We start from the raw sequence: 24,131 nt of genomic DNA on the forward strand, positions 1-24,131 counted from the left end.
TTCTGACCAGATTTGAGCTGGATTTGGTCAATCTGTTGTGAGGAGTCCATATAAATGTAAAACAGGGCATGCCCTGTTGCCAGTTAATTCTGTAGGAGTCGTCTGTTAAAATACAACACCTGGAAAACGCCAGAATTGACTACATAATTAAAATTGGCTGACTTCCGGTTGGGTTTAGCCTATGGCTCCAATTTTCGTGCGTGCAGGTGAAACATGCCCTGGGGGGTTGTTGTTTAAAGGGCATGACCATACCATCTATCACCAAAACCTATACCAGACTAAATTTGTCGCTATGACTGATGACTGTACCAAGGTTCATGCATCTGCGAGCATGTTTAGAGCCTAAGAAATGTAATTCATTTCATGGAAACATAATAATTCCCTCAGTTTCAATAAGGTCCCCACACTGAGGTCCGGGCTAGGCCGCTAAAAATCAAAAGGGTCCAAGTGAGTGACACTGCTTGGACCCTTAATTACTTCATTTAGCGATTCTGGAGAACAGTAGTCAGATTGAGCCACCGACCCAAAGCATCAGTATTCACCTGGATGTCTCCAGAATAGCTTACTGCACCTTTAATTGAGAAAACAATCAGATTAATTGATGATAAAAGAATAATATCCGTTAGGTGCAATCCCATGATACAGATATTTTAAGGGTGGCTTCTGTTTCACTGGGACTGCGCAAATTTTGTCATTTCATCTCTGCAGGGCGACATTCAGATACTGCTGCATCATCCCCAGTTTGTGTGCTGTCTGTGTTATCAGGGCGTCCTGATAGTCAGAGACACTGTGACAGCTTGTCAACCTGTGCTGACAGTTAACATCGATACTGAGGCTGCTTTTAGTTTGTATGCATCCAGACTCTGGAACAGCCTGCTGGGTGATCTGACGACATACTCTCTTTTTAAAGTGGATTAAATTTGCATTTCCCCGTTTCAAATATGATAAATAAACGCAGTGTTACGTTATATTACATACTAATCCCACATCTGTTCCAGTGGGCTTCTATTTTGAGGTCGATTCATGACATATCTTCCCACAATTTTATAATTAAGTAAATAAATCTGCCAATGAGCTAGACTTTTTCAGTTGATTGCAGTGTGTTTCAACGTGTTTCAACATTTTTGCAGATTTGAGTGACATAATGTTCAAGTGGGTAGACAGATCTGCCTTTTGTGACAAAATGTCACATGAAAGTTATTTTTATGGCAGATAGAGAAACTCTTCCACCCTACAAGTAAAGACTTTCATACATATTTGAGATGTGCTAGTCATTTCCAAATGTACGCACTGTATTTGTGGCATGCGCTCATTGCAAATTTTGAAAATATTTAGCAAGTGTAAATATCTGATGATGACATGAGCAAAATAATCATGTTTTTTTTGCCTTTTGTCAATTAGTTTTATATTATCCTGTTTGTGTTTGTTCGAGATGAACAAACACAACTGTCAATGGTCGAAAGACTTTTTTAAATACAGAAATTACCACTATATTGACCTGTAACTTTGAAGGAATATAATAAATATTGGTATTAGTATAGGTACTGAGTGTTTTTTTCTTTTGCAAAATGTAAGTAACCACTGTATTGTCATGGAAACATGTTCACAGTGAAACAGTGAGCTCACTAAACACATTTCAATCAGGAGAGACTTCATTCTGAGTCTATGAAATATTTTTATTTGACATGTGTGTAGTCTGGATGAGAAATGTGGAAAGTCTGTGGTAATTAGACCCCATTGTGAAGTTATCATGTATGAGGGGGTAGTAAAGCTGCGATTAAAGTAGGAATCCCCTGATGGAGTCTATACACTGGTGGTGGTGGTGAAAGGATGGCTGAAGATCAGGATGTGATGAGGAGTGGACCTGTGATGAGCTCAACCTGGGCCCTGGATATGAAGAACTGTAGGTGAACAAGGTGGAGGAGGGTCGCAACGATTCCACACTGGAATGACAGCTGACAACAGCAGAGAGGAGAACAGATTTAAATGACATGATTGGCTGGTGGAGACAGCGGCTGCATCTGGTTGGAAAAGTAAACACCCGTAGTCAGCTGATTGAGAATGAGCAGGAAGGAGAGTAAGAGAGGACTGTGAATGAATGAGAACTTACACTGAGCTTCATTTTTAGCTAGAACTCAAGAAGTCATATGCTAAACACAAAAAATTATGAGACGATGAGATTTTAAATTCAAAAGGTCAAAGGTCAGCTTCATTCTGACATCATAATGTTCAGCTCTCTATCGGTCCTCTGTACTCCTCTGTAAAAATAATCTCTAAGTGAAGACAGGCATTATTCACTAGAATCATACATATATAGTGATTAGTCACAGGTCAATCAAGTGGTAAGTCCTGTCTTACTTTCCTTCAGAGTCTTCACTGTATACATTATATGAATCTGGACTGACATGGATGTAAACTACAATTTGGCTGGTTGGTGGAGACACACAACTGTGAGGCAGTGATTGCATTTTTGACTGTTCTGTTTTATATAACCCCTGACAGCTTGCTGCTAGGGACCGCAGGTCATCAACACCTGGTTCAATCTGAAATCTTGTTTCAGCTCAGGACAGTGTATATGAGGGCCATGTTAACGTTGGCAGAGCTTTGTAAATCTTTGCTGGTTTCATCTGGCAGTTGTGGTGGCATTGCAGTAGGTGCTTCACTGTCAGTTGCCTGGCGGGGATCACTCTACTGGGTGCACTCTTCTTGTTAGGATTGAAACTCCACATGTTACAATCTTTACTTAACTTAAAACAAATAAGTGACATCAAAACCCCAAACCTTGACATGTTCAATGAAGCAGAAATCATATTTCATGAAAGTGAATATTTCATAACAGACTATCTTGTTTCTCTGTTGGCTGTTGGTTGTAGTTTTTTTTTTTTTTTCTATTTGTCCTACTTAGACTGGGAATATCACAGTCAAGTGACAACCCTGTAAATCAGCTATGTGTCTATGGCAACCATGGGCATCCACTGTTATTTTGAAATGCCATTGAATAATTGATTTGCCGACTGTGACACTGACTCTGTTGTGCTTGTGATTTGCGGAGGAGTGTTGTAAAAAGGAGAATTTTACCCTATAGATGTTTATGTACGTTTGCTGCACTCTTGTACGTAGTTATACACAAAGAGTGCAGGTGTGTTTCATGTGGTGTCCTTGTATCGTTTGTTGTGTCACTGTAATCTTATTTTAATCTTATTTTCTTCTAACCAGGGGACCTGTCGCTTTGTGATACACTCTGCTGCAGCCCACACACTCTGCTTAACAGTGTCAGATTACACACATACATAGTGGTAACTGGATGATGTTCATCCATCATACTTTTCAATCCAATTCTCCACAATTCAACATGCTTGGCTCGATCGCATGTTTCAATATTAATTCACATATTGATCCAAATTTGCATCAATCAAATCTCAAGTGTCCATCTTAGAGATTACTGAGTTGAATGTGTTTGTGTGTGTGTCAGAGAGAGTTTGACTGGCATCAAATGAGACAAACTGAGCTGATCCATTGGCTGCTTGTTGATTTTCTGCTTTACTACAACAGAGAAGAGGTTGCCATGGAAATGTGACCCGAGATCATTCCTGCTTTTCATCCATCCTATGCAGCTCTGTTTCGAAAAATCAAGGACACAGTGTGATGTGACAGCAGATGGAAATTTCCCGTGTGTTGATGTCTGCGCGAGTGATCAAGGAAATTCTAAAAAATGTTTGTATATGTTGAGAAAGATTCTCAATTGACAAGGTCCCTGTAATATCCATCTATTCTAAGATAAGGATCTGAAAAGCCTGATCCTCAAAGATTATAACAAGTGTTAATTTATATTTAAAGCTGGGACACAAGAGCAGATGAAGGATTATGCTGTGTCTAAATTCAGAAGATGGATCCTCCCAAGTCTGTGTTTTAACACCAAATGTGTCACAACACATCAACAAAGACGTCCCATCCATAAAACGGCAGAAATGGCCATAATTCTTTCCAGTCTGTCACTTCTTTAATGGTGCATGCAAGTGATTATCAATCATGTTGTATATACCATATTTGTAGTGTGATGTGATAAACACATGACCAAATCTGGATCAATGAAAAAGTCGCTGCGTGATGTAAATATTGGAAATCAGTTATATGATTATGACCATGGTATTAACGGGAAGACTTTACAGACAAGTTGTAGTTACAGACATATTTATGTATTTTTTACATTCACTAATGTCAGAAATTAGATAATTTCACAAAGCTGGTATGTTGCTTACCATTTTTTGATAAGATAAGATATGTTAAGATAAGATAGAACTTTATTAATCCCGAAGGAAATTCTTGTGTCAGATTTCTCCAGAACTACAGAGACACACGAGTAAAAATAACAGAGCATCAAATAAGTCAAATATAAATATAAAATACAAAGTGTACAATGAGTAAATGCTAAGAAACACTGCCTCATTGAATAACAATAAAATCAGTAAGTACAGACGTGAGCTAAATTGAAAAATATATTCCACCAGATAATGAATGTAAATGTACATGATATTGAATGGTAAATGGTAATAATAATGTGGGAAATAGAAATGTTACTATTTGTACTGTAAGATCATGTAAATTGACTGTTTTAACTGATATGTGCCACTTTGTTGGCTGTTTGATTGAATATGTCTCCCTTTATGATCGTAGCACAGCTGCTGGGATGCATCATCATCATCATTAGCCTGTGAAATCCTCCAGGTCCCCTGAAGCATCCACCTTTGTGGACTGTGTCCGTCAGAGGATCCACCTCTCGATTTTGGCCGGCATCACTGTCCTTCATTTGCAGGACATTGCCACACATGGTATTTAGCGGCATCTGAACCCCTCTGACAGCATTTCATTTCAACATATCCCCTGTCGTCTTCTAAAAATTAATCATTGATTTTCATCATAACAAGAATTATTCAAATTTAGCCACTTGTGGCTCCTTGGACAAAAACTGAGCAGTGGGCCCTGACTGAGTCTGTCATGTCCTCCAACGTAATTTGTTTAAAAGTTCATTAAATGCTAATTTAATCAAGAATATACAACAAGGCAAGCATGATATCAGCTGGGATATTAAATGAGAAATATGTAATATATTTTCTGTATTAAATCCATAATATGACTATGACATGTCATCAGAGATGAAGGAAACATGATAGATTGAAATATTGGCTTCTCTGACAACAATGCTTCAGCTGTGATATCCTCCTTTTAAATGTTAATGTTAATAGGTCTGGCAGTCAGAGGACAGGCAGTGATTGAAATCCAATTTCAGAGTGTATTTTCAGAGCAATAGACTTATTTTGGGACAACAGACTTAACTTTACATTGACAGTTATATAGAGTTGATCGATTTACAAGGAAGGACTTGTCATTGATTGTCATTGTCAATAATGTTGTGCTCCTGTAGGTTGAGTGTTCCTACAGCCTGCAGGCAACCTGCCTGAGCTTTGCTGTCCCTTCCTCCCCTGACTCAGCTGGGGAGGAAGGGACTAGTTAAGAGGGGGGAAGGGGCACCTCACCTCACCTCACCTCAACCAGATTATGTGTTGAACAGGGATTCAACCTATTTTATATGCCATCTTGGGTGACCCCGACATCCTGAAAAAATTCAGGACAGTCACAAATTTCAAGGAGTTGCCTCAAATCCTGAACCCTCTCCTGTTTTCCCTTGACTTGAATTGGTTTAGAAGTAATATTGAAAAATACTGCACTGGATTTATTGCATATTTTGGAGAGCGACTTAATTGTCATGAATAATATATAACATAATGAAAACACACACAACTAGCTGCTGTGGTAGAGAGGATCCTTCAAAGGACGGAACCAAATGAATTAGTCCACATTAATTATTTTTTACTCAAAATCCCTAAAAATATTCTTATCAAATCACTTATTTGGAGTGCAATTAATGAATAGGATATCATAAATAATGGAATGTTATCCGGTTGCAATTCGCTGTTTGAGCTGTAGTACTCACTTTTGGACACTAGGGTCTTACGTATTGCTCCTTTAAAGATATTAAAACTAATTTTTGACACAGCCTCTTTTTAAGGCCTCAAGGTAAATAAGGGTAAAACGTTTAAGTATAGTTGCCAAAAGACATCTGAGAGCTAATGAAATGTCCAAGCTAACTGCCACAAAACACAGGGTCTTTGGGGCTCATGGGGATCTAGGGCCCTGTTGCAGTTGCCCTCTTCAGCTGGTTGGTAATACTGGTTTGGGGATTTTTTTTTAATTTTTTATTTACTCTAATAACACATTATTTCTACCAGCAGACAGACACTTACATACGCATATGTGAAATGTGTGTGTATTGGCCTGTTAACTCGTTTGTTTGTGTCAAAAGGCAGCTAAAACAAGTGAAACAGGGAGAGTGAGAGACATGGAGGTCAGGGTTAGTAAGGCTATCACTGCATCAGCTAAAGCCGTGTGTGTGTGTGTGTGAGAGAGAGAGGGAGCGAGAGAGAGAGAGAGAGAGGGAGAGAGAAAGACAGTGTGAATTTGTGTAGTTGTGTGTGTGTGTGCGTGTGTGTGTGCTTTTGTATGTCTATGCTCTTTTAATGGTCTACTAATCCCAAATGCGTTTGGCTGGCAAATTAATCCAAGCCTTGTCATAGCCAAGCTCTAAACCCCCTCTTCTATCCCATACTCCCCCTCTCCCTGTCTCCCGTTCTGCTTCCCGGGCTTCTCTCTATCAGGATCTATCTCCAGATGGTATCTTGGAGGTAGGTGTGATATCGAGAGAGACAGACAGACAGACAGAGGGAGTGAGACAGAGACAGAGACAGAGAGAGGGAGAGGGTGGATGACCTGTGACGCGAGCGGAGCCTCCTCATTGGAGCGCATGGCGCGGCGCGGAGAGAGAGGACAGGACAGGGGGGTTTATTTGTTGCCATAGTGAAAAAGTAGATTACCCACCGCCAGCATGATGCCCTGATGGACGCGTGAGGGATGCTGTGTTTCTCCATGAGCATTCACCTGCCCTGCAAGCAAAGGTATGCGCGACCCTTAACTTCTCTCGTTTTACCTTCGTGGAGGGAAATAGATGTAGCCCGGGTGGAGGCAATTCCTCATGCATTTATTTTCCCTACATCAGACAAGTTCATGTATTGGAATGCATCTCAAAGTGACTACGAGAAAAAACCTCCTCAGATAACCCCCTTTATGTATTATAGGAGTAAACCCATTACAAACACTTCCGTAATATTCCCGAGACACTGAGTCTTCGATAAGCAGCTGATAGCGACCTATGGGACATTTTCAATGTCCTATAATTCCTTCTTCTGCAAGATTTATGTAACGTTAGTGGTGCTGTATCACCAAAGGCATTTTTAAATGCAAAGACATATTGCTTATTCCATTTGCGGTCAGACAGTAAAGCATATTTTCAAATAAATTCCCCATAGTTTAGGGAAAGCACAAGGAAGCATGTATTTCTTGTCTTATATTGTACTGTATATCTGACAGGCGTCTATATGATAAAACAATATAATAAAATAAAACGAAATGATTAGTTGTACGATTGATTGAAGTTATGTAATCATTATTAGGCTATAAAACATACAAATTAAATTAAAAGATCCAATTCCATTAAAAAAACCCACACAAATTAGTCTATTTTCGTGCAAAACCTAAAAGAATCCGTCATTTGCCTGTCACTGTCAGTGTTATATGGCTTGAGGAGACGTTGGCAGGAGGAGCAGGATGTTTCCATTAGATTTGTATTGATCTTTTTTATCTTTAATGATTTGATCTCTGTGGGTCTTAAAGTTGGACGCTGTGGCAGGCGAAGCTGTATAGGTTAATGGCTCTTTACTCCCGTGACCGCTATGAAACTTCAAATGTTATCGATCTTCCCACTGCATCGTTATCCCAGCCCACAGTGTCACCTCTGATGACTATTTGATCAGAGAGGGGAGAGAGATGCGCACAGCTCACCCCCACATAACTCACGAAGAAGACCCACTGATTATTTGCAGTTTACAGTCTTTGCAAAAAAAAAAAAAAAAAAAATTAAATAGGAAATTAAAGGAGATTGTGAATGCAGCATTTTATGTAGGGTGCAGTAAGTAAAAGGCGAGCAGTGGACAACTAGACAGCCAGAAGACAAACTGAAAAAAACGTGTACACACAGAGAAGAAGACAGATTAATGCCAGTCGAACAAATCATAAGCTCGGTTCACATTGTTCAGTGTTTCTGTATGCCTGTTGTTCCCTCTGCTTCCAGGCTCATTATAGCCTCTCGTGAACATACACGCTTTATCGGTACTTAATGTAATCATGGTCACGGCAATAAGTCACACTTGAATTAAAAAGCAAATGAATTAGAGAGAACGGTGGAATAATTGAAAGCAACCGATGCTCAGATCTGATTGGCTGAAACGCGCTGGAACTGTACAGGTGTTGTGAGGAAAATCTGTTTCCCCTTCAAATAGTGTTTCCGTAACCGTCAAAGTAGTCAAGTCTTTTTCTCTGCTGTGTTAGACAGTTCTCATAATGCTGGATGTTGTAAAATTAAGACTGGGTCTCAGTGGGGTTTACTGGAGATAAATTGAGTCCAGGGGAACACAACACCTGTTCCAAACTTCAGCAGGTCCTATCTAGATGTGAATCAAAAACTCTCGTGAGATTTTGTTTCTTAATGGTGCAGGTTGTACCACCTAATTGTTTTATGTTGTGACAATGCTGCGATCAAGATCTTCTTAGGTTTAGATACAACAAATACTTGGTCAGAGCTAGAGTGCTAGAAGCTAAAATACTTTTTGAGATAGTGGGGAATTTTCGCTGCAATACCGTGAGTGGCCACTGGGGGGAAATTGGCAGCAGTGCTGAGGGCAAAGCCCTGTCAAGTTCTATAGGAAGTCTATGATGTCACATGACCAACTTTAGCAGAGCGCAGTGTGTCGCTTAGCAACATTGAGCTGCCATTCAGCTAACTTTAGGCTAATGCCTGCAGAAGAAGTTATTTGCCTAATGCGCATATATTAAACTAGAGTAGCCTAAAATTATTAGACTAACATATTTGGCATTTTGTTTAAATGCGAAACAGACAACATTAATAAGTTTATAAATAAACTTTCAGGAAGGAAATAGGTTAAGCTAATGGAAGCCTAGCTAATATTAGACACATGACAGCGGTGTTGTCAGACACCTGTTCTCTTTTAATTAGCAATCATCAGAACAGCTGCTAGCTTGTCTATTCTTTCAACACAGTTTCTCCAGCTTGTCCTCACTTCTCAGCACATCAGGTAGGAAGACATAAGGCGAAGGACAAGGCAAGACAGATGGGGTGAAAGAAATGTTCAGCAAACAAACTGAATGACCCACAGGCACACTGAGCCAAATACAAGAGAAGAGAAAAGAGGACAAGAGGGGAGTGGAGGTAAAATGAAAAAGGTGGGTGTTTGAGTAAAATTAGAAGGGAAATTGAGGGGGAAGGGTGGAGGGGCACGTTCATAATGATGGACAGTTGGAGATGAGTGGATAAGAGAGGTAGCAGAGAGGATAGGTGAGATAGGAGTGGGGGGTATGGAAGGAGAGCCGAGCGGAGGGAAAGCAGGGAGTGAGGGGCTGAGGAGGAGGAGCAGAGCAGAGGAAAAGGGGTGGGATGATGAGGGAGAGAGGTGTTTGGAGAGAGGCTCCAGGTGTGCGTGACTGGAAAACGGAGGAAGCTCGGAAGCAGCTGCACAGCTCTCAGAGACAGACAGCTCCGGTGTGTTTGACATTGGACTACACATGATCGACCGCGTCGTTTGTCTTGCCTGATTGTAACTTGCAACCTACTTATCACGCGGGACCGTGCCGGTGACGTCAGGGAGACATATAGATTCCTATAAGGTAAGGTTAAGATTTTGCAGAAATATATCCTCAATGAAACTGTAATTCATTCAGTATTTCTACTGAGACTTACCCTGTCTACCCCAATCTATATTCTGCTCAGAGTGATTTTGTCGCACTTTGTTATTACATACTGTTATTGCAATATTCATAGAGGGACTTACTTGCAGTTCCATCTGGACTAGTTGTCCTTGAATGTTATTATAGGGTTATATCCCGTGGTCACGGTGTAACCTAGTTAAAGAGAGAAGCCAGTTGCACTGATGTATAGGAGATACAGTCATGCCAATAAGACAGAGACGGATGAGAAGCCCGCTTTTCTCCGCTGCATGCTGTAGCCATGTTCATTTCAGACTGTGTCTCTGTCATGCTTTGCACAAATCGCTTGTAATAAAAATCGTGCGAGTGCTTGATTCGGTGCAAATGGATGGACTCCGAGCTCCCATTGCGGCTGACGGATGCAGCGCTGCGCCAGTCATTGTTGTTGTCTCTGGATGTGATTTCTCCTTGGAAGGAGGCAGTTTGACCAGACGCTGTACGTGCATGTCAGTGATGAATTAAGGGATGTGCAAAATGTCACAGCAGTCAATGATTCCCTTTGTATGGACGCTATAGGAACCTCAAAGAAACCACCATAGATTCAAACAAACAAACACACCAAAATAAAAGATCAAAGTACAGTGAGGTCGCTGAAAACCGCTGCTACCAGTGCGGGCTGCAGGTCCCTGTTGAAACACAGCAGAATGAAGTGATTTAAGGTCAGAGCTTGTTTGTTTGAGTTATGCAGGCGCTGCTCTGTCACACCTTGTCGGATGTGCTGCCGCTGCAGCAGGTAACATCGTTACTGTGTCGGCACTCCCTGACGACAGTGACCATACCTGCATGTTTGAGACTCCATAGGGAGGCAGCTTATAGTCAACAGCACGTTTGCGGTGACATACTTGTTGGCTATCTGATGAAGGTTTTTGGCAGTGTCACAGTAGTGAATTGGGTTCGGAGAGATTCTGATGGTGTTTGACATTTTCATGCCCTTAACTGTCTGATGAGGTCGTTTAGTATCAGACCTTCTTTATTTATTTATTGGGACTTGAAACTAGACTGACTGAGGAAAATCTAATTGGCTGCAGCTGTCAGTGAGGATGCACCACAATAGCTTTCCATGGAAAACTATGGGAGTACAAATCTGAATGTAGTGAGGGCTGGCGTCTCTTTGCCATACTGACCGTCCGTTGTCTGAGTACCAGAAACAGCTCCTAGTGGCACTCAGATAATTCTAGAAACAAGGTACCAATTAGTGATGATGAAAATAAACCTTTAAACATTTTAAAGCATGCTGAAACATGTTGTTTCCTGGGGGCTCAGGTGCAAAAAAAAAAAAAAAAGTACCTCTGTCCACTTGGGAACATGAGGCATATGGAGAAACATTGTCACATGCCCACTCAGCAAAAACTGAAGCTTCCTAAAATATAGCTGCTTCCTTAAACTGTGCACAGAACAGAAAAAAACACAGTGTGACCCGTTTTAGTTGCCAGGAAATCATTTGAGAAACACTATGATATAGTATCATTTGATGATTTGCTCTGTGTTTCTGTTGAAGATTCACATTTCCAGTGTTGGAGCGTAACTAAGTACATTTACTCAAGTGCTGTACTTAAATACAGTTTTTACAGACATCACTTGAGTATTTCCATTCTATGCTGTTTTATACTTCAACTTCACCACATTGCAGAGTTTTTTTTTACTCCACTGTTTATTTTTCATTCGTAGTCATTAGTTACCTTTTACATTAAAAATTATTTTCTCATGTAGGGATGACTTCATATCACTTTTTCATGTCCAATATCAATACTGCAACTTTGAGTAACTGCCATTACTGGTATCAATCTGATAACGTTTTTTTCACTGTCTTAAACAACTAAGCTGTTAGTAATACATTTAATGCATTAATACCTATTAATGAATACACTTTGCTCAGTCATCTATCTAAACATCTTGCTTAAACTGTATTAAGCTGTATTAACTGTATTCTAGTCCCCTAAAGGAAGGAATACATAGCCCACAGCATGACTCCGTTATGAAGTACTGCTGCTTCATTTTATTTAAACTTTTTCACATGCAGAAATTTTATCAGCATTTCTGATTGGTAAGCACCATTCAAACATTTAAAATTAAAATAAATTTAATTGTTTTGGATTAGTATTTTTATTTTTATTCGTATAAAAAACACTGCACCCACCAGAGTTTTTCTGCATTGACCAGAAGGTGGTATGACTAATATTCACAGGAAAACATACTGTATTATGTAAAGATGTATAGAGCCTATTATAAACTTCATAAACCCTATGGTGATACTCCATTTATCCTTTTATTGTCTGCTGATAGCATATCACTGAAAGAGGTGCACAAGTGAAGAGAATGATATAAAAAAAGATCTGTGCTCTTATGTGGGCGAATTTGCATCAATTATTGCAGAACATACAAGATGCTTACATTACCCATTTACATGTGCATGTCTCTGTTTGAATGAATGTGTGTGTGGTGAATAACTGGAGTCAGTTGGTGTCTTGATTAGGTCTGGGCAATGAAACAATAGTGATATGTGTCTGCTATAGACATTCCATCAATTTCAATAAGGAAATTGTGCAATATAATGTTCAGTTAGTTTCACCTAAATGCAATAACTGCAATCTGCCATGAACAGACATAACGATCCGGTCTGTAAACAGCCTGTTATATCCCTGGATAATGGAGCGCCATGCACAAGTGACATGCAAACAGTTCAGTTGTTCAGTTGCACCATCGACATGTGACACAACAACAGAAACAGCGTGCAGTGAGAAAATTAGTGCAGGTGGTGAGGAAATTTGCTAATAAAAAAGGTCAGGTCAGCTCACCAGTATGGCGGCTTGTTTTGGTCTGTTACCTATGTGCCTTAATAAATAAAGTGGTTAAATTCCTCTATTTAAAAAAGGCCCTCAAAAATGATGAATGAATAATTAATTAATGGATAATTACTGTTATCAGCTCATACTTTCTTTTCAGTTCTTTTAATCACTCCAAATATGCACTCAGTAGTTTTTACAGTTAAAGTTGAGCTGCTGAAATGATGAGAAGCACAACTACAATCTATTTTGAAAACTCAGACTCTGCCCCTTGCCCCGTCATTAATTACTAACACAAATGTCTGTGCGTCATACAGAGCAAGATAGAGAAAATAAACGTGTTTGTGTAGCAGGGATTCTTTTAGATAAATAGTAATTGTTATGGTCCCTTTTTAATGTGCCGTAAATTAAATGCTTTCTCAACACACCAAACAGTGTGTCAGCACTAATGAAACTCAGTGAATTAAAATAAGACAGAGATGGGGAGGGAGAATGTTTGTTTGTGTCTGCCTATGTCGCTGTGTGTTTATGTCTGTGTAAAAGTTGATTTGGAAGGTTTTTATAACGCCCTTGTGCCTAGTTTGGATAGAACTAGAGATATAAATGCCTAATGGCGTGTGTGAGATGTTTGTTTAGGGAATGAGGATTTGATTTTCTTTTCCTTTCAGCTACAGTTAGGCCTACGCAATGAGAGAGAGACACAGAGGCAGAGCGTGACAGAGAGACACAGCATGTATGTGACTGAGTGTGTGAGAGAGACATACTGGAGGATTGCAAATTAAACAGTGGCTTATCTCAGGGAGATACAAATGTCTGGTGAAATAATTTTTGGTGAGTGGGAATGTGTATGAATGTGATACTGGTAATTCTAATTTTGCATTAAAGGGATAGTTCAGATTATTTCAAGTGAGGTTGTATTAGGTATTTATGATAGTGTATTATCTACAGTAGATCCTGGTCGGCATATACCGAGCAATGCACTGCTGAGGACAGGGTAAGCAACAAAAGGTATTTTAGCTACTTAAAAAAGGTCCACCTAAAATAATCACTCTCAGTTTAAATGTACACTGTATTTAGAATATTTTCACCCCTTTACCTTGCCATCCGACAGCCTTTTTTGTGTTATATAAGCCAAATATCCTCCTCTCTAAACTAACCAAACTCCACAGGTGTAATCAGTAATTTTAACTTGCCTTACCTTTGGTGAGTCCAAACTATGTCTTTAAAACACTGAAGTCACACAATAACACAAACAAACTAACAGATAGGTCAGAAGTAGACAAGCAAATTTTCTGATTTTGCCTGTGGAGTTTGGCTGGTTTAAAGAGAGCAATATTTGTCACATATATAGCAGTGAAAAAGGCTTGCTGACGGCAAAGTAATGCAGTGAAAATATTTTAAATATAGCCAACACTTAAACTGATTTTTTGTTTTAGGTGGACCTCATTTAAGTGACTAAAATAAACATTTGTTGCTAGTCCTGTCCATAGCAGTTCATTGCTTAGCTTCTGCACTGGTATCTCCTCTCTGTTTCTACAAACTGGTGGCTGCAGATTGCCGTCTACTGTAGCTAATACAGTAATTATTGATAAGTACCTCATATAACCCCACTTCAAATAATCTGAACTATCCCTTTAATGTGCCAGTAGATACAGAGAAAGTGAGGCAGAGACACAATTGCGTCACTGATAGAGACAGCGTGTGTGTGTGTGTGTGTGTGTGTGTGTGAGTGTGTGTGTGTGTGTGTGTGTGTGTGTGTGTGTGTGTGTGTGTGTGTGTGTGTGAGAGAGAGAGAGAGAGAGAGAGAGAGAGAGAGAGAGAGAGAGAGAGATGCGTTATGTCTGATTTGTCCGTTATTGGAGCAGCAGTTAGCCCTGTTGCCATCCTGACACTGTCATGTTAATTACGTTCAGTGAGACTCTCTGTCCCTTGATGCCTTTTTTTTTATCACTCTCTCCCTCGTCTTCTGTTTGCTTTCTTATCTCTTTCTTCGTCTCTGTCTCTCTTTCTTGGCCTCTTTCTGCATACACTTCCCCTTTCTCTTTCTTCTCCCACCTTTCCCTTTTCCTTCTTCTCTCCTCATCTTCCCTCCTTCTGCCTTTTCATCTTTCCGTTCCCTTCCTCCATGTCTCTCTCATTCTCTACATTTCTATCTATATTTCACTACGCTTCACTGTCATTTCTCTCCCCCCTTCTATTTATCCCTCCTTCCCCCACCTAGCTAACCACCAACATCCCTGTCACGACCTTGATCTGATTTTGCGTAAGCAGTGGATGCCATCCTCTGCTGTCTAAAGTGTCCCAGTCAGTTAAATTGCTCCATTGCAGTGAAGTAAAGTATTTGTGTAGCTCTGAGGTTAAGCAAATTATAAGACTTGCCCAGTTTACTCGGGGGAGGAAACTAATGCCCCCCCCCCGTATTGTTAAACACTGTATACTTGGTGTATCTCGTGTAGCTAGATGTGTCTTGTATGTCTCTTTAAATCATCCACTTAGTGGCTTACTTGCCCACATTTTGCAAAGGGGATTCTTCACTGTTATCTAACCTCTTTTCGCACTTCATTAAATGGTTGCATTCTATAATTTATCATAACAAGGCACATGCAATAGTCTACCTTCTTTCCTAGAACAATAGGATAATGAAATACCTCTTAATGCCAAAGTTTTTGCCAAAGGATGTATGGAAGTCTTTGTTTCAGTCCTGAAAACAATTTAAATTGTAATGAGAACGATGCAACAGGGCCCAATTTGAAGAGAACACCCAAAAGCTAGTATTAAACTAATAATATTAAAGCGGTGGGAGAATATTGTGTAACATTCCAAGTTTGATTTGGTTAGAGTCAAGGGGCAGACAACTGAGGGATGACATGTGGTATGTTAATAGATTTTTTGGTACTCCTCATGGCTTTCCAGCAGTGGAGGTAATCTCCGAGGACCAAAACAAAAAGATATCAAAGAGAAAAATGGGATCTCCAGTGGTTTTATGTGACCTTATTGATGCCTCAGTTTTACGAGCGAGTGCCGTATAAAACATGCCTGACGACCAGAGAGTCCCCACAGCAGCTGTGAGGTGTGATACGATGTTGCGGTTGCGTTATTGATATTGTGTTGACACAGCGGTGACTCTGCACAGCCAGAGTGATTTAGAGCTGTCTGGAGCCAGCACTCTAGTCGTCACATTAAACTTCATTAAGAACGAACAATAACTGCTCATTATGTTGGTCACTATAATGGCCAACATAGTGGCAATTATGTTGATTTCACTTGCACGCTTTGCATCCCCATTTCAATTAGACATCAAGTATGCAGAAATGTACATCTGGGTGCACACAGACACTGTATTAAGTGAGAGTGAAAGATACGAGCTCAGGCTTTAATGGACACAGTTTCCCAGACTAAAAAGGAGCTGAAAAGATAAGGTGTGAATATAAATTGTTATACAAATGTGTTATAAAAAGTGGGTGCTCTGAGACTCTACCAACATGTTTGCCTGTTCATCTGAGGTCTTATGAAAAGACTTTAGAATCTCACATTATAGTTCTTAGTGTATTTCCCCATTTTGCAATGCAGTGTACAGTATAATAAAATAAACCATTAATGGTACGCACACCTCCATCAAAGCATGAGGAGTGCATATAGGTAGAATATGTTGTTTGTAAATGCACCATCAAAATTGTCCCCTCCTCCATGGCTCAACAAATGATAAAACGGGAGAAAGAGACAAGAGAGCAGGAACCATTAGCACACATTACAGTAAATCAGGGTAATAAAATGTTATTTTCTGGTGGACAGCGCTAAGTTTAGTTAAGACTAGTCAACTTATCTAACAGTAAGAAAACACAGAAAACGGTTAAAATCGGCCTTTCTGTTTGCATGTTCTCCCTGTGTCTGTGTGGGTTCTCTCCGGGTTCTCTGGCTTCCTCCCACAATCCAAAGACATGCATGCTAGGTTAATTGGTGACTCTAAATTGCCCATAGGTGTGAATGTGAGTGTGAGAGGTTGTCTGTCTATGTGTCAGCCCTGCGATGAACTGGCAACTTGTCCAGGGTGTACCCCGCCTCTTGCCCAATGTCAGCTGGGATACACTCCAGCAGCCCGCAACCCTTACAGAATAAATGGTTACAGAAAATGGGTGGATGGATGTAATAAAACTGCATGCATTAAGAGTCATTTGAAGCCATTAATCATATTCGATGTGACCAAATTATAAATGACATTGAAACGTTTGCATTGCGTCATGCATTATGAGTAGCATAGCTCAGTAAATGCCTCCGTCTTTTTAGACCAAACAGCCTCACAGTGTCTAAGGGTAAACAACACTGTTCACCCGGCGCTGATGTTAGCTGCCAGCCTGCCGTACTGTGTGGCTTACCTTAGCAGTGCTAGCAGCAGCATCCTGCTCTCCTTGCAGGTTTATACCTGTGCTTGTACAAATGATTGTACATGTATACCAGTTTATTGTGATAGAGTCTACATTCAACCTTGATTTCTTTTTCTTTTTCGTTCTAAATACTAACAAACCTAGCTGTTTACAAGCTGTCATCTGTCCCACTTTGCTGATAACAACATTTGGGCCGTCGGGGCATTCGTGCTAGGCAAGAGGCAGACGAGAGAGAGAGCATCTGCCGGAGCTGCAGTGCCAGCTAAAGGCAGGCGGCTGCATGATGACTTAGAGGCAATGGTTAACTGGCATTGTACATGAATACATTATTGCTAGATAGTTTAACCAACTAGTAGTTCTGGTGCCAACTAGCATTTAAGTGTATAGTCGACTAATTACACATGTCGCTATAACTGATTGCTGATCGTGAAGTTTTTATTTATGCTGACTTCAAAATCTGTGCATTGTATTGGCTAGGGCTTCATAATTAGTCACAAAAATATCAAAATTGCAATATGGCTAAGTGCAATATCCAAATTGCAAAACCAGAACCTAACTGCAATTTTTTGAAAATGGAAAAATGTGTGTGAAAACTGCATTATAATGAAGTACTGTATTCCTGCAGAGATGCTCTGGGCAACAGATCTGTTGTAAGAAAACATGTTTGTTTGATACAGACTTAAACATTATTATGATTTTTATAGGTTTTTTTCCAGTTAATATGAAAATTTAAATACAAAATGATCAGTCCCACTAATCATATTGCATATCGCAGTTTCAGTCAAATAATCACAATATGACCTTTTTTACCAAATTGTGCAGCCTTAATATTACCACCACACAGGAGTCTATGCATTTTTTTTTGTTAGGAAATGCTGCATGGTATGCCTTTAATGAAAAGCTGAAAAGCTGAAAAGCTGAGGCTTATTTAACCAACGATTGTGAATGAAAAGAATGTTATTTTGAAAGTCTGTTAAACTTAGAGATAAAGATATGAGTGCCTGCTTGTGAAATCCAGCAGCACCTAAAATGTTCAGATTCTAACCATGTCCTCTCTGCTGACAGGTTTATGTGAACATGTCTGTCTGTCACCTGTTACTGTGGAGACCAACTCTACCTTAAAATTGGGGGAGCCTGAAGTTATGTCAGCCAATGAGACTTAGCCCAGATTTTCTTTTGAATTTCCCAGGTTGCACTCCTGCACCTGTCTCAGCTGTTGCAGTGATGGTCCCACCTTGAAATCCGAAGGAAAGAAAGACAAGTCCGAAGAGAGGAATATACTGAAATCTGCTGTTTTCAAAAACTCCTCTGTGCTGCAAACTCTCGCCATGGCCAGGAGAGGTGTTTCTCGGACAAGTAGTTTCCTGTGACGGCTCTACGCTGCAAATTTGAGATCTGTTTCTCCTTTGCTACCTAAACGGACCAAGATGATACGCTGTCTGCTGCTAGTTCTGTCCATGTGGGCGGGGCCAGATCAAGCTGACTCTGCCCAGTCCAACGAACGGCGAGTTGTAGCACACATACCTGGTGACATCATCATTGGAGCGTTGTTCTCCGTCCATCATCAGCCTCCTGCTGACAAGGTAATTTGGAGTTTATGTGTCTGTTTGAGTCTGCAGGATGGTGTGTGTCAGAGCTGTAAGTTCAGTTTAGAGCTGCAACTATTAGTGGATTACCCAATTTTATCGAAAGAAAATTAGTTGAAATCTATTTTGATTATTGAATAATCATCTCAGTCACTTTTCAAGTAGAAATTTTAACAATTTGCTATCTCCAGCTTCTTAGATGTAAAGATTTGCTTTTGTTTGTTACGTATAATAGGAAATGAAGATGTCTTTGGATTTCGGACAGTTGATTATACAAAAGAAGTTATTTGAAGATGTCGCATTGGCCTCTGGAAAACTGTAATGAGCATTTTCACAATTTATGCTTTATAGACTAAACAATTAATAGATTAAGTTTTAAAATGCTCAGCAGACTAATGGATAATGAAAATAATCATTAGTGGCAGCTCTAATTCAGCTGTTTTCAATTTTCACATCCCACTTGCACTGATCTTCATCTGTAATCCCACCTAGATTTTTTTTTTTAAGATTATTTTGGGGCTTTTTGCCTTTATTTCGATAGGACAGCTAAGGGGGAGAGAGAGAGGGGATGACACACAGCAAATGTGCCGCAGGCGAGAATTGAACCAGCAGCCGCTGCAGAGGACTGATAGCCTCAACATGGTGCGCTACCAACTGAGCTATAGGGGTGCCCAAATTCTGACTAGATTTTAAAGAAGCACCTTGAAAATGTTGCAGAGGTTAAGACAGAAAACGTATAAAATGATGATCAGAAAAAATACTGGAGATCATTTTTAGACCAATTTCCAATCTTTTGTACAGAGAGTCATAATGTTGCTCCACATTAAGACCTAAAGACCACAATCAATTTGTAGAATGTGTAGATCTGTGAGTCCGTGAACCTTCAACCTCCATTAGCCGCCCCAGGAACCTACAGTCACCCACTGACATTCAGGCTTTTTCCATCTCATTATGGTTAATTGCAAACTGGAAAAAATGACTCTTTGAACATGGCAGCTATGTGAACATAAAACCAATATTAGCCCAACCGTGAAGCACCTCTGTGTTAAAAGCGTAATTTGAAAAATGTAACTTACTGTTCATCCAGTCTGCTAAAAAATGAAAATGAGTCTGAATAATTAAAGCCATCATCAGTAATGAGAACATTTAGACAACATTATTATCTAAATGTTAGTTCAGTTTGACTAGATTTGATTTCTTCCTCTGCTCTGTCCACTGTGCACAGGTGCATGAGCGCAAGTGTGGTGCGGTGCGGGAGCAGTACGGCATCCAGAGGGTGGAGGCCATGATGCACACGCTGGACCGCATCAACATCGACCCGCACATCCTTCCCAACATCACCCTGGGCTGCGAGATCCGGGATTCCTGTTGGCACACAGCCGTGGCTCTGGAGCAGAGCATCGAGTTCATTCGGGATTCTCTGGTCTCGTCCGACGAGGCCGAGGAGTGGGGCGGAGGGGTTTCCTGGGGAGGGGGAGGAGGCGGAGGAGCGACGATGAAGTGTGCAGATCCCTCTGCCACTCCAATGCGGGGGAAGAAACCCATCGTGGGTTTAATTGGACCGGGGTCGAGCTCAGTGGCCATCCAGGTCCAGAACCTTCTACAGCTGTTCAACATACCACAGATTGCCTACTCCGCCACCAGTATGGACCTCAGCGACAAGGTGGGAGCACACAATTCTGTGTTACTGAAGTTGTACAGATGTACGCTCATAAATATTAGAGGGAATCAATTCAAGAGAGAATGTATTACGGCTACTTTAATGTAACTTTAATTTAATTATGTAGAATTACCCATTACCAAACTGGATAACTCTGCTTCTCATTGATTTTATTTCCACTGCTTCAGAGCCTGTATAAGTACTTTATGCGGGTGGTGCCTTCAGATGCCCAGCAGGCAAGAGCTATGGTGGACATTGTCAAGAGATACAACTGGAGCTACGTGTCTGCTATACACACTGAAGGTACAACCACCCACACACTCTTGTCTCTGACTTTTTAACTCCCTCTACCAGGCTCAGACATGGACACACAGACTCTCGTCTTTTCTCTTCTCTTGTTCTTTCTTCCTCGCTCGGCTGCTGCCTCATTATGCTGCGTTCTTGGCTCCTCATTACATTTATTTATGTGAATCTTATCCAGAGTGACTTAAAATAAATGGAACAGTAGTCCAAGTGGAAAGTCCTTGATTGTTCTAAAATGTCCAACTGTAAAGGAACTTTTTCTGAAATTAGATCCGAGAAAAAGCAGAAAACTTGTCTGTCAAGCAAGACAAGCGCATTGTCAATGCAAGGACAAGATGAAAGCAGAGGATAAGAGCGAGAGGAAAGAAAGAATTGACGAGATCAGTCATAGCAACAGTGCAGTGCAGTGTTTTTTAAAGCGATGTGTTTTCAGCTTACTAAGGCAAATGTGATTAAAAATGGGATTGTTGTAGCCAGGTTGAAGCTAGTTAGAAGCCAAGAAGTTGATGAAGCAGCAGTGTCCAAAAACAGCAGTGTAGATCAGTAGGTAATTGCTGGAGGATAGGGAAATGAATGGTGTCACACAAGAACAGGTGGTTGCCACACTGCCAGAAATGTGCGAGACAGACATTATGCCAGGGATCATAGCCAGAAGAAGATGGACTATCAAGTGCCATAGACTTCAAAGTATAAGGTCCCTCTATATATATATGCCTTAATCCTAAATGAAAGATGACACGGGAGAAACACACAGACCTGGAGGAGGATTATGTGCTATAGACATTAAATAATTTAAAGATGAAGGAAAGGCTCGCATTTCTGAATGATATTTATTCGACACAGGCATGTAGATTTACTCCACTAACTCACTCTGAAGATGGTTGATGTTATCCTTGTATCCTTGTATTGTAAGATGGTTGTGAGTTAAGTCAGTGGATTTACTGGTGGGAGATAGTGTGACAGCTGCAGGAACTGGAGGACAATGCAGTAACCGTGCCTGTGTGTGTTCATGTATCCATTGAGAGAAGGCTTATTGAGCCTGAAAGTGTGTGATAAAGGGCGATAAACACACACACACACACACACAGACATCGAGGACTCTAGATCTTGGAGTTACAAGGGCATGACAACAGCTTTTGAATTGAGGTGTGAAGGGTCAGTGTGTTAGATGTGTTAGTGTTTACTCAAATATTTACTGATTATGCCTGCAAGTGTGTGCCGATTAAAAAGAGCTTTCTGTTTAAAGAATCAAATCAAATGGCTGTTAATCACACTTGATATGATATAGTATCAAGCAATTAGTAACTTCATTTTAAAGAAGAATTTAAAAATGTAAATGACAGTTTTCATGACATAAAACCAATGATATGTTCCAATGGCATAACCGACAGTACAAAATAAGAAAATGTCATGAAAATCATATTGAATCATGGATTTGGAGAATCGTGACACCCCTAATTTTACGTGTTCATTTAAAACTTTCAGTGAGACAGCTCATTTAAAATTTTTATTACAGCATCGGAACATAGTTAGAGTTTGGCATCCAGACTCCGACCTCATCACTCGCTGCAGATTATGTTACATACTGTGGAGATATTGGGGAGTGATGAACAAATATCTGATCTTCCCTGGTGCTGGTGGGGCTGCAGGAACAGGCAGTGGTAGTGATGCAGAACAGCAGTGGCACTGACAGGCCGAGGGAGAGATGGGGAGATTTTGCAGTTTTAAATGGACCGGGAGGGTGTGTTTATTGTATTATTATGGAAAGTAACGGATGTTACATGTGTATATAAGTGCAGCTTGAGTTGACTGCCTGCACTAGCTTGCAGGCATTGCTACATCACTGAGAGAGACTGGGAATATAACATGCTAACAACATTAGTTGCTATTTATTAAACCCTGGGGGATTATTTTAGCTCCCAATTGTAAATTCAAAATGATTTCTTTGCAGGGCCAGAAGGTAGCAACAGCCAAATGCTGGTAAAATATATAAGTGGCTGACAGATTTTCTTTACTCACCAGTGAAAAAATGATGGCTGTCTGGTAAAATCTGAATGTTCACTAGCCAGTTGGCCAATGGACAAAAAGTTAATTTTGCACCCTGTATTTGTTTACTAGCATAGTGTTAGCTGATGGGGATCCTAAGAAACTGATAAACTGATATGTAAATGATGAATTACAGACAAATCACCCTGCATATTTATAACAACATAGTGTCAGAAATAACATTTGTCTTGAGTGTTATGTTTTTTTTTTGCCTTCTCATGACACTGATCTCCAAATAAGCGTGCGTGAGCTGGCTGCTTTAAATCTTAGCACTGCGACAGGTAGCGTGCATGTTTATAGGCGTTTTTGTTTGAGAGAGTGCTTTTGGTTTTGTGTGCAAATGTTTCTGGTTTGTCAGGAAAGTATCCGTCTTTGTATTTCTTCAGACAGACGGGTTTGACCTTGGCACTGGTCCTCAAGGTCGGCTGCTCCCTTCTCAAACACAATCACTCTCAAACACCGAGAGCCAGAGAAGGAGGGTGGCAGAGAGGAGACGGAAAGAATTAGGAAGGGATGGGAAAGAGAGAGATAAGGAATGGAGGCAAAGGATAGGGAAGGCACTGGAGGAATGAAAGGAGAGGACAAAAAGATGGGGTTGAGGGAGAGGGGAGGGCAGGGAGGAAGGCAAAGGAAGAAGGGAGGAAATGAAGGGTTTATTGAGGAAAAACAGGGGATGAGGCACAAGGAAGGAAGAGAGAAAGGGGAGAGCAATGTTAATACTGCCAGAAAACCACAGTAGACAGAGTACAAGGTGTGTGTGTGTGTGTGTGTGTGTGTGTGTGTGTCTGTGTCTGTGTGGCTGTAGAGTGCTTCGGTTAGATAAGGGAGCGTACAGGAGCTGCAGATTCAGAGGAAGATGGGGGGTGGGGGGTGAAGTTTATAGAGACTCATTAATTCTCTGCATTAACATTTTGCATCTGGAGGCAAGGAACGATAGAAACTGATATGGAAGAAACTGAATAATACATGTAATATCAGCATAGTAATTACATTGTAGTAATGAAGTAATATTATTGAAGGGGGAACACTGAGTATTCCTTCCTCATCAGGAGATATATGTGCAAACATCTGTGTGTAATATGTTGATTTTACCACCATTTCTTCTCCATTCAGCTGTGGGATTCAAAGAAGTGTCTTTGGTATCTTTCTCTAAATGTGGCTGTAAAGCTGAAATTAATGCACAGCCCAGTACTTTTTCTTGGGATGGATATGCCAAGCATTTTCTTACAACCTGTAATACAAAGGTCACTCTGTAACAGGAACATCCGGTTTTGTGAATAAATGTCCAGTCCTCGAACAGATGACGCACATTTTTTCAACCCTAAATTTCAGAGAGAAACATTGGGTCTCAGGCAGGAACCACTCACACAACCAGATTTGTCGTCAAGTGCTTTGTATGAGTGATTAAGGAGAACTTGTT

The 24,131-nt window shown here is 40.4% G+C and overlaps 1 protein-coding gene across 1 annotated transcript in view; it reads left to right on the top strand.

The window, feature by feature from the left end:
• The first annotated feature begins 18,311 nt into the window (after positions 1-18,311).
• The window catches only part of grm5b (glutamate receptor, metabotropic 5b), an 83,799-nt gene continuing 77,979 nt past the window's right edge, over positions 18,312-24,131 (top strand). Inside the window, exons 1-3 of the mRNA XM_084718103.1 lie at positions 18,312-18,699; positions 19,928-20,365; positions 20,551-20,665. Of these exons, the coding sequence (XP_084574229.1) occupies positions 18,544-18,699; positions 19,928-20,365; positions 20,551-20,665 (709 nt within the window). The 5' untranslated portion in view covers positions 18,312-18,543. The remainder of the gene's footprint in view (positions 18,700-19,927; positions 20,366-20,550; positions 20,666-24,131) is intronic.

This window comes from Lutjanus erythropterus, chromosome 4 (assembly GCF_056507025.1).
Source record: "Lutjanus erythropterus isolate fLutEry1 chromosome 4, fLutEry1.hap2, whole genome shotgun sequence".
Taxonomy (NCBI): domain Eukaryota; kingdom Metazoa; phylum Chordata; class Actinopteri; order Lutjaniformes; family Lutjanidae; genus Lutjanus; species Lutjanus erythropterus.